The sequence below is a fragment of the Panulirus ornatus genome, chromosome 57 (genome assembly GCF_036320965.1).
Source record: "Panulirus ornatus isolate Po-2019 chromosome 57, ASM3632096v1, whole genome shotgun sequence".
Lineage (NCBI taxonomy): Eukaryota > Metazoa > Arthropoda > Malacostraca > Decapoda > Palinuridae > Panulirus > Panulirus ornatus.
The window spans coordinates 14,993,221-15,011,730 of NC_092280.1; the positions used below are offsets into that span (position 1 = coordinate 14,993,221).

At 40.8% G+C, this 18,510-nt stretch overlaps 1 protein-coding gene across 6 annotated transcripts in view; it reads right to left on the minus strand.

Annotated features, from left to right (window-relative positions):
* The window catches only part of LOC139766194 (uncharacterized), a 182,180-nt gene that overhangs the window by 53,637 nt on the left and 110,033 nt on the right, over window positions 1–18,510 (minus strand). For all 6 annotated transcript variants that reach the window (XM_071694475.1, XM_071694473.1, XM_071694476.1 and 3 more), the window contains 3 exons: window positions 16,812–16,974; window positions 16,477–16,629; window positions 10,440–10,579 (listed from right to left, as the gene is read on the minus strand). In XM_071694475.1, coding sequence (XP_071550576.1) covers window positions 10,440–10,579; window positions 16,477–16,629; window positions 16,812–16,974 — 456 coding nt within the window. The remainder of the gene's footprint in view (window positions 1–10,439; window positions 10,580–16,476; window positions 16,630–16,811; window positions 16,975–18,510) is intronic.

Genomic DNA, 18,510 nt, shown 5'->3' on the forward strand with positions numbered 1-18,510 from the left:
GGAATACCTGGTTAAAAAGAGAGCTATACAAAAGTATATGTATGTAAGTAGGAGAGGTGGCCAGAGAGCATTATTGGACTATGTGTTAATTGATAGGCGCGTGAAAGAGAGACTTTTGGATGTTAATGTGCTGAAAGGGGCAACTGGAAGGATGTCTTGATCATTATCTTGTGGAGGCGAAGGCGAAGATTTGTAAGGTTTTCAGAAAAGAAGAGAAATTTTGGGGGTGAAGAGAGTGGTGAGAGTAAGTGCACTTGGAAAGGAGACTTGTGTGAGGAAGTACCAGGAGAGATTGAGTGCAGAATGGAAAAAAGTGAGAGCAAATGATGTAAAGGGAACTGGGGAAGAATGGGATGTACTTAGTGAAGCAGTGATGGCTTGCGCAAAAGATGCCTGTGGCATGAGAAAGGTGGGAGGTGGGCAGATTACAAAGGGTAGTGAGTGGTGGGGGGATGAAGAAGTAAGATTGTTAGTAAAAGAGAAGGAAGAGGCATTTGTAAGATTTTTGCAGGGAAGAAGTGCAAATGACAGGGAGATGTATAAAAGAAAGCAGCAGGAGGTGAAGAGAAAGGTGCAAGTGGTGAAAAAGAGGGCAAATGAGAGTTGGGGTGAGAGAGTATCATTAAATTTTAGGGAGAATAAAAAGATGTTTTGGAAGGAGGTGCATAAGACATCGGAGAAGGGGGCTAATGGGGAGGTAATAAGAAGTAGTAGTGAAGTGAGAAGGAGATGGAGTGAGTATTTTGAAGATCTGTTAATGTGTTTGATGATAGAGCGGCAGATATAGGGTGTTTTGGTCGAGGTGGCGTGCGAAGTGAGAGGGTCAGGGAGAATGGTTAGGTAAACATAGAAGAGGTAATGAAAGCATTGCGGAAGATGAAAGCTGGCAAGGCACCAGGTTTGGATGGCATTGCAGCGGAATTTATTAAAAAAGGGGGTGACTGTGTTGTTGACTGGTTGGTAAGAATATTCAATGTATGTATAGTTCACGGTGAAGTGCCTGAGGATTGGCAGAATGCATGCATAGTGCCATTGTACAAAGGCAAAGGGGATATAGGTGAGTGCTCAATTACAGAGGTATAAGTTTGTTGAGTATTCTTGGGAAATTATATGGGAGGGTATTGACTGAGAGGGTAAAGGCATGTACAGAGCATCAGACTGAGGAAGAGCAGTGTGGTTTCAGAAGTGGTAGAGGATGTGTGGATCAAGTGTTTGCTTTGAAGAATGTATGTAAGAAATACTTAGAAGAAAAATTTGTGTGTAGCATTTATGGATCTGGAGAAGGCATATGATAGAGCTCATAGAGATGCTCTGTGGAAAGTATTAAGAGTGGGAGGTAAGTTGCTAAAAGCAGTGAAAAGTTCTTACTGAGGATGTGAGGCATGTGTATCATATACATAAATACACATGTACATAATTCATACCGTCTGCCTTCATTCATTCCCGTCGCCACCCCGCCACACATGAAATAACAACCCCCTCCCCCGCATGTGCATGAGGTAGTGCCAGGAAAGGACAACAAAGGCCACCATATTCATTCACATTCAGCCTGTAACTGTCAAGCATAATGCACCAAAACCACAGCTCCCTTTCCACATCCAGGCCCCACACAACTTTCCATGGTTTACCCCAGACGCTTCACATGCCCTGGTTCAACCCAATGACAGCACATCGACCCTGGTATACCACATCGTTCCAATTCACTCTATTCCCTGCAAGCCTTTCACCCTCCTGTATGTTCAGGCCACGATCACTCAAAATCTTTTTCACTCCATCTTTCCACCTCCAATTTGGTCTCCCACCTCTCCTCGTTCCCTCCATCTCTGACACATATATCCTTTTTGTCAATCTTTCCTCATTCATTCTCTCCATGTGACCAAACCATTTCAAAACACCCTCTTCTGCTCTCTCAACCACACTCTTCTAATTAACATACATCTCTCTTACCCTTTCATTACTTACTCAATCAAACCACCTCACACCATATACTGTCCTCAAACATCTCATTTCCAGCACATCCACCCTCCTCCTCACAACTCTATCTATAGCCCACGCCTCGCAACCATATAACATTGTTGGAACCACTATTCCTTCAAACATACCCATTTTTGCTTTCCAAGATAACTTTCTCGACTTCCACACATTCTTCAATGCTCCCAGAACTTTCGCCCAATCCCCCACCCTATGATTCACTTCCGCTTCCATGGTTACATCTGCTGCCAAATCCACTCCTAGATATCTAAAACACTTTACTTCCTCCAGTTTTTCTCCATTCAAACTTACCTCCCAATTGACTTGTCCCTCAACCTACTGTACCTAATAACCTTGATCTTATTCACATTTACTCTTAACTTTCTTCTTTCACACACTTTGCCAAACTCAGTCACCAGCTCCTGCAGTTTCTCACCTGAATCAGCCACCAGCACTGTATCATCAGCGAACAACAACTGACTCACTTCCCAAGCTCTCTCATCCCCAACAGACTTCATACTTGCCCCTCTTTCCAAAACTCTTGCATTCACCTCCCTAACAACCCAATCCATAAACAAATTAAACAACCATGGAGACATCACACAACCCTGCCGCAAACCAACATTCACTGAGAACCAATCACTTTCCTCTCTTCCTACACGTATATATGCCTTACATTCTCGATAAAAACTTTTCACTGCTTCTAACAACTTGCCTCCCACACCATATATTCTTAATACCTTCCAAAGAGCATCTCTATCATCTCTAACATATGCGTTCTCCAGATCCATACACACTACATACAAATCCATTTGCTTTTCTAAGTATTTCTCACATACATTCTTCAAAGCAAACACCTGATCCACACATCCTCTACCAATTCTGAAACCACAATGCTCTTCCCTAATTTGATGCTCTGTACATGCCTTCACCCTCTCAATCAATACCCTCCCATATACTTTCCCAGGAATACTCAACAAACTTATACTTCTGTAATTTGAGCAATCACTTTTATCCCCTTTGCCTTTATACAATGGCATTATGCAAGCATTCCGCCAATCCTCAGGCACCTCACCATGAGTCATACATACATTAAATAATCTTATCAACCAGTCAACAATACAGTCACCCTCTTTTTTAATAAATTCCACTGCAATACCATCCAAACCCGCTGCCCTGCCGGCTTTCATTTTCTGCAAAGCTTTTACTATCTCTTCTCTCTTTACTAAATCATTCTCCCTAACCCTCTCACTTTGCACACCACCACAACCAAAACCCCTATATCTGCCACTCTATCATCAAACACATTCAGCAAACCTTCAAAATACTCACTCCATCTTCTCACATCACCACTACTTGTTATCATCTCCCCATTAGCCCCCTTTAATGATGTTCCCATTTTTTCCCTTATCTTATGCACTTTATTTACCTCCTTCCAAACATCTTTTTATTTTCCCTAAAATCATATGATACTCTCTCACCCTAACTCTCATTTGCCCTTTCTCCTGACCTCCTACCTCTTTCTTTTATACATCTCTCAGTCATTTGCATTTTTTTCCCTGCAAAAATCATCCAAATGCCTCTCTTTTTTCTTTCACTAATAATCTTACTTCTTCATCCCACCAATCACTAACTTTTCTAATCTGCCCACCTCCCATGCATCTTATGATTCCCACATTACCGAGATAGCGCAAGAAAACAGATGAATGAATGGCCCAACCAACCCACATACACATGCATATACATAAACGACCACACATGCACATATAAATACCTATACATTTCAACGTATACATACATATACATACACAGACATATACATATATACACATGTATGTATTCATACATGCTGCCTTCATCCATTCCCTTGCTACCCTGCCACACATGAAACAGCACACCCCCTCCCCCAACGCACACGCGAGGTAGTGCTAGGAAAAGACAACAAAGGCCCCATTCGTTCACACTCAGTCTCTAGCTGTCATGTGTAATGCATCGAAACCACAGCTCCCTTTCCACATCCAGGCCCCACAAAACTTTCCATGGTTTACCCCAGATGCTTCACATGCCCTGGTTCAATCCACTGACAGCACATCGACCCTAGTATACCACATCATTCCAATTCACTCTATTTCTTGCATGCCTTTCACCCTCCTGTATGTTAAGGCCCTGATTGCTCAAAATCTTTTTCACTCCATCCTTCCATCTCCAAATTGGTCTCCCACTTCTCCTCGTTCCCTTCATCTCTGACACATATATCCTCTTTATCAATCTTTCCTCACTCATTCTCTCCATATGACCAAACCATTTCAATATGCCCTCTTCTGCCCTCTCAACCACACTCTTTTTATCACCACACATCTCTCTTACCTTTTCATTACTTACTCATCAAACCACCTCACACCACATTCTGTCCTCAAACATTTCATTTCCAACACATCCACCCACCTCCAAACAACCTTATCTATAACCCATGCCTTGCAACCATATAACACTGTTGGAACCACTATTCCTTCAAACATACCCATTTTTGCTCTCCGAGATAACATTCTCACATTCCACACATTCTTCAACGCTCCCAGAACCTTTGTCCCCTCTCCCATCCTGTGACTCACTTCCACTTTCATGCTTCCATCGGCTGCCAAATCCACTCCCAGATATCTAAAACACTTCACTTCCTCCAGTTTTTCTCCATTCAAACTTACCTCCCAATTGACTTGTCCCTCAACCCTCCTGAGCCTAATAACATGCTCTTATTCACATTTACTTTCAGCTTTCTTTTTCACACACTTTACCAAACTCATTCACCAACCCCTGCAGTTTTTCTCCTGAATCAGCCACCAGCACTGTATCATCGGTGAACAACTGACCCACTTCCCAAGCCCTCTATTCCACAACAGACTGCATACTTGCCCCTCTCTCCAAAACTCCAAAACTTATATATGTATACTTATCTCTTTTTATACCACATATTCCCAATCACAGTCCTATTTCAGCACACAAATCTACAAGCTCTTCATCATTTCCATTTACAACACTGAACACCCCATGTACGCCAATTATTCCCTCAACTGCCACATTACTCACCTTTGCATTCAAATCACCCACCACTATAACTGGTTCTCATGCATCAAAGCTGCTATCACATTCACTCAGCTGCTCCCAAAACATTTGCCTCTCATGATCTTTCTCCTCATGCTCACGTGCATAGGCACCAATAATCACCCATCTCTCTCTAACCATTTTCAGTTTTATCAATCTAGTCTACTTTCTTACAAATCACATACTCCCACAACTCCTGCTTTAGGATCAGTGCTATTCCTTCCTTTGCTCTTGTCCTCTCACCAACCCCTGACTTTACACCCAAGACATTCCCAAACCACTTTTCCCCTTTACCCTTACGTTTCATTTCACTCAGAGCCAAAACATCCAGGTTCCTTTCCTCAAACATACTACCTATCTCTCCTTTGTTACATTCACACACATAACTCTTTCTTCTGTTTCCCCTTTTAGATAGTTGAAATACAAGGAGGGGAGGGTTTCTGGCCCCCCCGCACCCATCCCCTTTAGTTGCCTTCTACAACATGTGGGCAATACGTGGGAAGTATTCTTTCTCCCTTATCCCCAGGGATATATATATATATATATATATATATATATATATATATATATATATATATTATCATATTATATTATACTTTGATGCTGTCTCCCATGTTAGCGAGGCAGCGCAGGGAAACAGACAAAAGAATGGCCCAACCCACCCACATACACATGTATATACATAAACGCCCAAACATGCACATATACACACCTATACATTTCAATGTATACATACATATACATACACAGACATATACATATATACACATGTACATATTCATACATGCTGCCTTCATCCATTCTTCCCACCACCCTGCAACACATGAAATGACAACCCTTCTCCCCTTGCGTGCACATGAGGTAAAGCTAGGAAAAGACAACAAAGGCCACTTTTGTACACACTCAGTCTCTAGCTGTCATGTGTAATGCACCGAAACCACAGCTCCCTTTCCACATCCAGGCCCCACAAAACTTTCCATGGTTTACCCCAGACGCTTCACATGCCCTGGTTCAATCCAATGACAGCACGTTGACCCCGGTATACTACATCATTCCAATTCACTCTATTCCCTGCATGCCTTTCACCCTCCTGCATGTTCAGGCCCCGATCGCTCAAAATCTTTTTCACTCCATCCCTCCATCTCCAATTTGGTCTCCCACTTCTCCTCATTCCCTTCACCTCTGACACATATATCCTCTTTTTCAATCTTTCCTCAATCATTCTGTCCATGTGACCAAACCATTTCAATACACCCTCTTCTGCTCTCTCTACCACACTCTTTTTATTACCACACATCTCTCTTACCCTTTCATTACTTACTCGATCAAACCACCTCACGCCACATACTGCCCTCAAACATTTCATTTCCAGCACATCCATCCTCCTCTGCACAACCCTATCTATAGCCCATGCCTTACAACCATATGACATTGTTGGAACCACTATTCCTTCAAACATACCCATTTTTGCTCTCCGAGATAATGTTCTCGCCTTCCACTCATTCTTCAACAATCAAAGAACCTTCACCCTCTCCCCCACCATGTGACTCACTTCCGCTTCCATGGTTCCATCCGCTGCTAAATTCACTCCCAGATATCTAAAATGACTTCACTTCCTCTAGTTTTCTCCATTCAAACTTACCTCCCAATTTACTTGTCCCTCAACCCTACTGAACCTTGCTCTTATCCACATTTATCTCAGCTTTCTTCTTTCACACACTTTCCCAAACTCAGTTACCAACTTCTGGAGTTTCTCATCTGAATCAGCCACCAGCTCTGTATCATCAGCGAACAACAACTGACTCACTTCCCAAAACCCTCTCATCCACAACAGACTGCATACTTGCCCCTCTCTCCAAGCTCTTGCATTCACTTCCCTAACAAACCCCATCCATAAACTTGAGGGTATAACTGGTGCACATGGGGTATTCGGTGTTAAGAATGGAAATGGAAATGAGTGAGGTTGTGCTGAAAAAAGACTGGTGATTGGGAATACCTGGTTGAAAAAGAGAGATATACATAATTATGTGTATGAGTAGAAAATATGGTCATCTGGCGATATAAAATTATGCATTAATTGAAAATCATGTAAAAGAGACTTTTGGATGTAAATGTGCTGAGAGAGGCAGCTGGTGGGATGCCTGATCACTATCTTGTGGAGGCAAGGTGAAGATTTGTAGAGGTTTTCGAAAAAGAGGAGACAATGTCAGGGAGAATAGAGTGGTGATAGTAAGTGAGCTTGGTAAGGAGACATGTGAGAAGAAAAACCTGGAGAGACTGAGTGTAGAGTGGCAAAAGGTGAGAGCAAATGAAATGAGGAGAATGGGTGAGGAATGGGAGGTATTTTGGGAAGCAGTGATGGCATGTGCAAGAGATGTATGTGGAATACAAAATGTGGAAGGTGGGCAGATTAGAAAAGGTAATGAGTGGTGGGATGAAGAAGTAAAGTTGCTAGTGAAAGAGAAAAGAGAGGTATTTGGAAAGTGCTTACCAGGAAAGAGTGCAAATGATTGGGAGATGCACAAGAGAGAGCGGCAGGAAGTCAAGAGGAAGCTGAAGAGGTTGAAAAAGAGGGCAAAATGAAACTTAGGGTGAGAGATTATCATTAAACTTTAGAGAGGATAAAAAGATGTTTTGGAAGGAGGTGCAATAGAGTGAGAAAAACAAGAGAACAAATGGGAACATCAGTGAAAGGGAGGCAAAAGGAAAAGTGATAACAGATATTGATGAAGTAAGGAGGAGATGGAGTGAGAATTTTGAAGGATTGTTAAATGTGTTTGATGACACAGTGGGAGACATAGGGCATTTTGGTCAGGCTGGTATGTGAATTGAGAGTCATGGAGAGTGGTCTGGTAATGAGAGGAGAGGTGGTTAAAGCCTTGCAAAAGATGAAATGCAGCAAAGCAGAGGGAGTGGCTGGTATTACAATTGAAATTATTAAGAAAGGGGACTGTGTTGTTGACTGGTAGGTAAGGATATTCTATGTATGTATGAATCATGATAAGGTGCCTCAGGACTGGCACAATGCATGTATAGTGCCAGTGTATAAAGGCAAAGAGGATTAAAGTGAGTGTTCAAACTAAAGAGGCATAAGTCTGTTGAGTAAACCTGGCAAATTGTATGGGAGGGTATTGATTGAGAAGGTGAAGGTATGTACAGAGTATCTGATTGGGGAGGAGCAGTGCCTTGGAGAATGAGTGTGAGAAATACTTTAGCAAACAGATGGATCTGTATGTAGCATTTATGGATCTGGAGAAGGCATATATATATGATAGGGTTGATAGAGATGATTTGTGGATGTTCTTAAGATTATATGGCATGGGAGATATGCTGCCAGATGCAGAAAAGATTTCATCAAGAGTGTGAGGCATGTGTACGAGTAGAAAGAAAGGAGAGTAAATGGTTCCCAGTGAAGATCGGTCTACAGCAGGGGTGTGTCATGTCATCATGCTTGTTTAATTTGTTTATGGATGGGGTGGTGAGGGAACTATATGCAAGAGTCTTGGAGAGTGGGGCTAAAAATGCAGTCTGTTGGGGATGAAAGGGCCTGGAAAGTAAGTTAATTGATGGTGGCTGATTTGAAAGAGAAACTGCAGAAGTTGGTGACAAAGTCTGAGAGAGTGTGTGAAAGGAGAATGTTAGGAGTAAATGTGAATAAAAACAAGGTTATTAGGTTCAGCAGGGTTGAGGGACAAGTTAGTTGGGATTTAACTTTGGAGAAAAATTGGAGGAAGTGATGTGTTTTAGATATCTGGGAGAGGACTCTGCAGCAAATGAAACCATGGAAGCAGAGGTGAGTCATAGGGTGGGGATGGGCAAAATTTCTGGGAGTAATGAAAACTGTGCAGAAAGAGGATTACATGGTTGCGAAGCATGTGTTATAGATAGGCTCTGCATGGAGGAGGGTGGCTGTGTTGGAAATGAAATGTTTGAGGACAGTATGTGGTGTAAAAAGAGTGTGGTTGAGAAAGCAGAAGAGGGTGTGTTGAAGTGGTTTGGATATATGGAGAGAATGAGTGAGGAAAGGTTGACAAAGAGGATATATGCGTCAGAAGTGGAGGGACTCCCAGGGCAGGAAGGTAAGATAAAGTATACTAGGTGTAACATTCATTCTGTTTACTTGTAACTACTCCAGGACCAATTTCTTTGAAAGGGTCCCAGGACCTTTCTAAAGGGTCCTACAGCCCAAGGTAGTGTCAAGTCCAGTAGCACAGTAATGTAGACTTCTTTGGAGTGGGAATTTCTTTAACGAGGCTATACTCCCAGAGATACAGCCTTACCAGAAGAGACTTTTCACTCACTGCGTAACTTTGAGCAGGTGGATTCTGGTAAGACAAACATGGATCTTCATCATGTAGTGATTAATGTTACTGATCATAAGTAACTCTGGGCCAACCTGAGATCAGATCTGCATGGGTTTGAATCCTGGGTATGGCAATTGGCCTTCATACAACCCTGGTGTTTATCCTCCCCTCAGGGTAGGTTGATAAAGGGTATGGTGGCTTTAGCTTGAAATAAAGATACGGTACATATATAGATGGTTAAAAAAAACAGGAAAACACAAGAGGGTAAAACCCTCTACCCATAACAAATAAGTAATCACACACACACTTTTTTTTTTTTACTTGATCACCATTCCCTGCATTAGCATGGTAGAGTCAGGAAGAGATGAAGAAAAGCCTAATTTGCTAGCAGTCATGTGCAATGCACCGAAACCACAGCTCCCTATTCACAACCAGGTACCATACACTTTTTCACAGTTTTCCCTAGCCAATGTAAATAACGTAGTTCAGTCCACTGACATTACAATGACCACTGTATGCCACATCATTCCAATTCACTCTATCCTGTGCACGCCTTTCACTCAGGCCCTCATCAGTCAAAATATTTTTCACTCTATCTTCTCATCTCCAATTTGGTCTTCCCCTCCTTGTCCCCTCCACTTCTGATATACATCCTTTGTCAACCTCTCCTCACTCATTCTCTTCATAAGTCCAGCCTATTTCAGCACACCCTCTTCAGCTACCTTTACTACACTCTTTTTATTGCCACACATCTCTCTTACCCTTTCATTACTTAATCAAACCACCTCACACCACATACTGTACTCAAACACATTCACAACACTCTGCACTTATTCATCTATAGCCCATGCCCTGCATCCATACAACATTGATAGGACTACTATACCTTCAAACATACTCATTTTCACCTCCTAGATAACGACCTCTCTTTCCACAAATTCTTCCAATACTCCCACAGCCTTCACTTTCTCATCTACACTATAACTGGCTCCTACTTCCATGGCTTCATTTGCTGTCTTGTAATAAAGACTCAGCCACAGTCTAGCTGTTAAAAGTGAGACTCACCTCTTGCCCTTAAGTTCTGACAGTTCTCCAGCCAGGACAGCAGCAAGGGCTGTGGCACCAGCACCCTCAACCACGGCCTTTTCACACTCAACCAAGCGCAGGATGGAGATGGCTATCCATTCTTCTCTTACTGTCACAACCTACAGAAATGTAGAATTATCATCAATGCTCTACAGTCAAATAAAAGTAATATATGATTGTGGGAAAAGATAGCATTCAGTATCAACAAATGTACTTTCTATCCTTGTTAATTTTCTCTTGTGAAGACCTGGCATATGCAAAGACATAAAAGCTACAGTATTTCACAAATCTACCTCATAAATACAGAGCTCAAGTGTTAAACCAGAATTATTGTAAATGTTTTTTGGTAAAACTAACATTTAAATATTATGAAGTATTGAAACACCATACAGTAATAATTTTGATGAGGTGAAGTGGATATGGAGTGAATATTCTGAATGACTGCTGAATGTGTCTCATGATAAGATGGTAGATATGAGGTGTTTGGGTTAGGGAAGTGTGCAAAGTGAGAGTCATGTCAAGTGGTATGGTAAAAAGAGAAGAGGTTTTTACAATGAAATGTCACAAGGCAGCTGGAGTGGATGGTAATGTGAATGAATTTCTTAAGAATGGGGGTGACTGTGTTGCTGACAGGTTAGTTAGGATTTTCAATGTATGTATGGATCAAGGAGAGGTGCCTAAGTACTGGCAAAATGCCTATATGGTGCTAATTTATAAAGGCAAAGGGGACAAAAGTATGTGCTTGAGATATAGAGGGATAACTGTGCTGAGTATTACTTTTAAGATGTATGGGGGAGTGGTGATTGAGAAGGTGATGCCATGAACAAAACATCAAATTGGGGAGGAACAATGTAGTTTAAGGAGCAATAGAGGATGTGTGGATCAGGTGTTTACTTAGAAGAATGTGTGAGAGAAATACTTCGAGATACAAGGCTCTGTATGTGCCATCTATGTATCTGGAGAAAGCATGTGACAAGGTTGACAGAGAAGCTTTGTCTGCAGTTGAGCTTTGTTATGTAACCATGGCTGTCTAATCTGTTTATGGATGGGATGGTGAGGGAGGTGAATGCAAGGGTCTTGGAGAGAGGGGGCTCGTATGTAATCTGTTGGGAGGGGGGCTGAGGGGTGGGTCAGCTATTGTTTACTGATGACATGGCACTGGTGACAGATTGAATCAGAAAGTGCAAAAGCAGTATCTGAGTCTGGTGGTGTAACAGGAGGAAGTTGAGAGTAAATGTGAATAAGAGCAAGGTTATCAAGTTTACAACTGGAGAGAAACAGGTTAACTAGGGTGAGATTCTGAATGGAGAGAACTTTGAGGAAGTGAAGAGTTTTAGATATCTGGGAGTGGTCAAGGGAGTGAATGAAACCATGGTAACTGAAGTAAGTCATAGGGTGGGAGGGGGGTAAAGGTCCTGAGAGCACTAAGGAATGTGTGGAGAGAGAAGTCACCATCTGGTAAGGTGAAGATAGGCACGTCTGAAGGTATAGAGAAGTCACTATCTGGTAAGGTAAAGATGGCATGTCTGAAGGTATAGTAGTCCCATGGGTTAAAGATGAGAATATACAGAACAGGATAAATCTGTTGGAAATGAAATGTGAGGACAATATGTGTGATGAAGATTAATTAAGAAATGACAGGGTAAAAGAAAGGTGTAGTTTAAAGAAAAGTATGATTAAGAGAGCTGCAGAGGGTGTGCTGAAATGGTTTGGACATATGGAGAGAATGAGTGAGGAAAGATTGACCAAGAGGATACATCTCTCAAAAGTGGAAAGGTCAAGGAGAAAGGGTAGACCAAACTGAAGATGGAGGGACTGAGTCAATAAAGTTTTGAGAGCTTGGGGCATGAATATATAGAAGAATGTATGGTGTGCATGGAATATAATAAACTACAGCAATATGGTTTACATTGGGCGATGTGCTATATGTGGATTTAATCAGTGCATGTAAAGCAGCTGAGGGAAACCATGGAAAGGTCTGTTAGGCATGGTTGTGGATATGGGGCTGAGGGTTCAATGCATTACACAGGACAGTTCGAGAATGGATATGAGTGAAAATAGTCATTTCTTCGCTTGTTCCTGGTATTACCTCATCAATACAGGAAAAGACAAACAAGTATGAAAAAATCTGACATACATAAAAAAGGAATCCAAATATGCACTTAGAACTCAAATCAAATAATGCAGAACTAGAAATAAAAAAGTTTCAATATACCTTCCTCATACCCCCCTCCAACTATGAGTGGATAGCTCCATGCGAGTATTGAACTTGTGAGAAGGAGAGCAGGAGGTGCTTCAGCTTGGAGATTAAGACCGATATTTTAAAGGGACTGATGTAGATCAAAATGGTTTCATACTGTGAATGCTTTTGCCTTATCTCCAACATCAATGAAAATTCTGGAGAATGTGGAGAAAATACTGAGGATCTGAACTGAAGGTCAGGATCAAAGTAATATGACTGTACTTAATATGATTCATTCTTACTTAAAAACAATACTAATCTAAGCTGTATTTACTTGAATTCCTTGATTAATGCTGTGCCTGTACTGTGCTGCATGTATCCTCGCATCTTTGAATTCTATGAAGAGAAAGTTAGGTTGAGAAATCTCTCCCAGAACTTACCCTCCCTCCCTTGGCATCCTACTCAATCCTAAGGTATAATGGGATTTACTATCAGGTGATCCCACAAAGCTGTGTTTTCAGGAATGCATCTCCAATATTGAGCAAGGACTAGAAGCATGTGATGTTTGAAGGATTAGTAGTCCCAACAATAATACATGGTGTGAGACACGGGGTGTACATAAGATTGTGGATGTGTTGGAACAAAATGCATGAGAAAAATATGTGGTGTGAGGTGGTTTGACTGAGTAAGTAATGAAAGGGTAAGACAGATGTGTGGTAATAAGAAGTGTGGATGAGATATCAGAAGAGGGTGTGCTAAAATGGTTGGGATGTACAAAGAGAATGAGGGAGGAAAGGATGACAAAGAGGATATATGTGTGTCACAAGTGAAGGGAACAAAGAGAATGGGGTGACCAAACTGGAGATGAAAAGATAGAGTGAAAAATATTTCAAGAAATTGGGGCCTGAACATGTAAGAGGGAGAAAGGGTGTGCATATGATAAAGTAAACTGGAAGGATGTGATGTACTGGGGTTGATATGCTGTCAATGGACTGAGCCACAGCATGTGAAATATCCAGGATAGACCATGAAAAGCCAGTGAGGCCAGGTTCTGGATGAGATGTGGTCTCGAAGCATTACACATGACGGTTAGAGATTGGATGTGAGCAGATGTGGCCAATGTCTGTTCCTGACACTATCTTGGTGATGAGGGAAATGGCAATCAAGTATGAAAAAATAAAGTACACTAGGAAACTTACATATTCAGTATCAAAATGTTGCAATTGTCATGTTTTTGGAGGACTAGTGCCATGATATTCTACAAACAGGTGATGATGGTGCCAGCATGAAGGTACCGCAGATGAGGGATTCATTTATAAAACTGCCTATAATGTGAGGCTGACCCCTCAAAGATATACCAAACGAACAGTACAGTATTAACAAATGTACATAAGTTCTAACTTCCCACAATTCAATGATTTATTCAAGTTTGTGCAATGATTGATGCAAGTTAAGATAAGCTGTACTGTATGGGTAATGAGGTGTGATAAGGTTATGGTAGTGATGACCATACATAGCCTAAGTTTATCTTTGAAGCTTACCAATAACTTTACCATTTTGTTATTGAAACACTGTTTATTTGAGTTCTTAACAAAGAACAGTACTTCAGGAAAATTATAGGCCCGTAGGCAGAAAGGAAGCACTGCAGGTAATTTCACTGTAATGTTATTGAACCACTGCTTATCTGAGTTATTAATGAAGAACTGTGCTTCAGAAAAACAAATAGTCTATAGCCAGATGGAAACAGAGTTCCTCTCAAGGAAGAAGTGTTCTGTGGGTAAAGCAGTGTTCCTTGGCGGGTGGTGAAGGTGGCATGCACCGCCCCACAGGCAGCAAAAGAGTACAATATTTGATTGGTGAGCTGTCATACAGAGTAATGTATGAGTAAAGCAGTGAGTAAAATGGTTATGGTAATATTGACAAAACACAGCCTACATTTATCTTCAAAACCTTACTGACCATTTTACCATGATGTTGATGAAACATTGCTTGCTTGAGTTATTAATGGAAAACTTTACTTAAGGAAACAACAAGCCTGTAACTGGGAAGGACACATTGTTCCTCTGAGGGAAGCAGTGTTCCTTAGAAAAAAATGTTCCTTGATGGGAATCAAAGGTGGCTTGCAATACTCCAAAGACAGTGAATACCACCAAAGTACAACTGTATTTCAGCTATTGTGCAATATCAGTATCATCTTTTTTGTTACCACATAAGTCACACTGAGTTGAAATTGGCAACCCAAAAGTGCATATATCAAAATTCTGAGGCTCTGATTGATGACATGGCAACAGATGGACCACCAGAAGGAGATGTAAAATTTTGTGTATGAACTATGTTTACCCATGTAGTTGATAATGTAGCATTTTCACTATAATACAGGTAAGATATGGATACCAGTGGGATGACCAGCAGATGTAAAATTTTGTTTATGAACTATATTTACCCATGTGGTTGATGATACTGTAGCATTTTCACCATCATACAGGTAAGATATGGTCAATGTTTCATTCATATGGGCAATACAAGTGTGCATTTCATCTATAACTGCTTTAGGCAGGGAGTTCGGCTAAATGATACTCGACTCCCACATGAAAAATCCATAACATACTGTATATCAATGTTTTAACTGATATGATTTGCTTACAATTCTATATGGTTTATTTTTGTTGTGTCAAAATTCTATCATCTGATTAGTAACCATCTCTCGCTCTATCACTTACAATACATGTGTACATTTCATTTATAACTGCATTAGGCAATCAGTTCAGCTGAATGACACTCAATTCCCCCTGTGAAAAATCCCCGACAAGGGCCCATAAGATACTGAACATAAACATCTAAAATTTTCTTTGTTGTGTCCAAGGTTTATCATTTGATAAGTAACCATCTCTCTCTATCACTTCAATATTCAAGGCCTCTGAAAAACTGAGGTCAACTGATGTATGACGTATGATAAATCACAGATATTTTGGTGAAATATTTTGGGTTAATGGTTACTTGAGACTGCCAGTTACTTGAACGCACATGGTAATTTTTTTGGTACCATTTCTATCAGTTTCTACAGATCCTTACAACATGGAATGCCATGGTGAGGGTGGATCTCTTCACAGTAAGTTACTGTGCACCAATAATCTCTAGTTTAAGCAAAATGTGATCTAAGGGGTATATTTCTGCACCTTTAAATCCCAAAAACTACAGTTTAGTTTAATCTATAGGATTTTCCTTTTACTATGATCCTCATTTCTAGGGTGCCATTACTCTTTTCTTTTACTTTTTTCATTCTTCTTATGATTATTAATCCTCATTTGCTTATCATCTTGCAGCATCTCACATACAAATGTATATTACACATAAAAAGTGTGAGCACAAACATCACTAAATATCTTTAAAAGAAGTTAATTATAGTACCAAAATTTTAGAGAATGACTCTAGTTAATAATGTATATGAAAAGTAACAATTGCAAATGCCAATTATTCATGTTTGTGGTCTTTTGCTTTTTTTTCAAATAAACTGGATCCAGATTGGCATCATGTCTACTGTAGATGAACACCAATTTTAATGAAAGTTTTCCATAAATCTAAGCATATTCATGGTCTTCATCAAGGTGCGAGTGATTGAAACCTCTTACAAAGGTATATGGTGACCTACAGTGCCTCTACAACTGCACTGTGAGCCACTTACAAAATCCTAGAGAGTTCCAAAAACAAGATAAAATAATAATAATTCTTATATTATCGACCAAAAATATCTTGGAAAAATATCAAGCAAAAAGAAAGCTCGGTATGTTCTTAGCTAACTTGACCCACTATTCAGTGTTAACTTTTATAACTTACCTTGTCAACTAGATTAGATGCAGTGGCAAAGGCATTGACACCAACCATAGGAACTGCTAGACCATCAGCCAGTGTGGACTCGGCTTTCACATAAACAGGTCTTCCAGCCTTCATGGCAGCACTGAAGCTAGCACACCGTTCTGACTCCACTCCCTGCCAGTGCACACACAAACCATATAACGAATACATGAGTTATAACATCTCTCAAAAGCTTATGGTAAGGTTTCTGTCTATACATAAACATTATGAAAAATCTGCATAATCCTTCTGGGTTTAATCAATAATACTTTCTTAAGTTATGCATCTTATGTATGTTCAATGGTGTTGAAACTCACAATTACTTGGATGTGAGGATAGAGTGCTTTAACTGCCAGTGCCACACCAGCAATAAGGCCAGCACCACCAACAGGGATGATCACAGCATCAATGTTGGGAACTTGCTCCACTATCTCCAGCCCCATGGTGCCCTGACCTGCTAAGATGTGTGGGTGGTCATATCTGTAAAGAGCATCAAAGAAAGATTTAGGGTAAAGGACAATCATACCATTGCCAGTACTTCAGTTATATAATTTTGTGCTACCTTCATTCTCAGTGTCTGATTTCAGACTGAATGTGACTCAACAAAATTAGGATGCTGAGGATTTACATCTCAAAGAGTAGGGAAAGGAAAGTGTCAAATAATGTTGAACCTCTGTAGGAATATGGGAGAGTATGAGGTGATCATGAAAGTAGGAGAAAAATAAACTACACTAAAAGAAAACAGTATAGTTGCTGGTGATCTTAACCAGGATGCATTCACAGGCCACCTGGAGTTGAGCATATAGGTGTGAATCCCAGTTGCAGCAGTCAGTCCACAGTCAACCCAGCTGTTCATCCCCCCTAGGGACTGGCCAATAACATGGGTACCTGGCTCAGGTGCTCAGTGTTGTAAATGGAAATGGTAAGAGCTTGTGAATTTGTGTGCTGAAAAAAGACTGGTGATGGGAAATACCTGGTTTAAAGAGAGTGATATAAGTAAGTATATGTATGTGAGTAGGAGAGATGGTCAAAGGGCATTACTGGATTACATGTTAATTGACAGACATGTAAAAGAGAGAATTTTGAATGTTAATGTGCTGACAGGGGCAGCTCATTTTCTTGTGAAGGTGAAGGTGAAGATTTGTAGAGGTTCTCAAAAAGAAGAGAATATGTTGGGGAGAAGGGAGTGGTGAGAGTATGTGAGCTTGGAAAGGACACAAGTGTGAGGAAGTAGCAGGAGAGATTGAGTGTAGAATGGCAAAAGGTGAGAGCAAATGATGTGAGGGGAGTGGGTGAGGAATGGGATGTATTTAGGAAAGCAGTGATGGCTTGTGCAAAAGATGCATGTGACATGAGACAGGTAGGAGGTGGGAAGATCAAAAAGGATAGTAAGTGGTGGGATGAAGAAGTAATATTGTTCATGAAAGAGAAAAGAGGCGTTTGGGCGATACTTGCAGGGAAGTAGTGCATATGACTGGGAGATATATAAAAGAAAGTGGCAGGAAGTCAACAGAAAGGTGCAAGGGTTGAAAAAGAAAGCAAATGAGAGTTGGGGTGAGAGAGTATCATTAACTTTAGGGAAAATAAAAAGATGTTTTGGAAGGAGGTAAATAACTTGTGTGAGATAAGAAAACAAAAGGGAACATCAATGAAGGGGGCAAGTGGGGAGGTAATAACTGGTAGTGATGGAGTTGACGGAGTGAGTATTTTGAAGGTTTGTTGAATATGTTTGATGATAGAGAAGCAGATCTAGAGTGTTTTGGTCGAGGTGGTGTGCGAAGTAAGAGGGTCAGGGAGAATGGTTTGGTAAAGAGAGAAGAGGTAGTGAAAGCTTTGTGGATGATGAAATCTAGCAAGGTGACAGGTTTGGATGGGACTGCAGTGGAATCTATTAAAAAATGGGGTGCCTGTGTTGTTGACTGGTTTGTAAGGTGAAGTGCCTGAGGATTGGCAGAATGCATGCATAAGGCCATTGAACAAAGGCAAAGGGGATAAAAGTGAGTGTTCAAACTACAG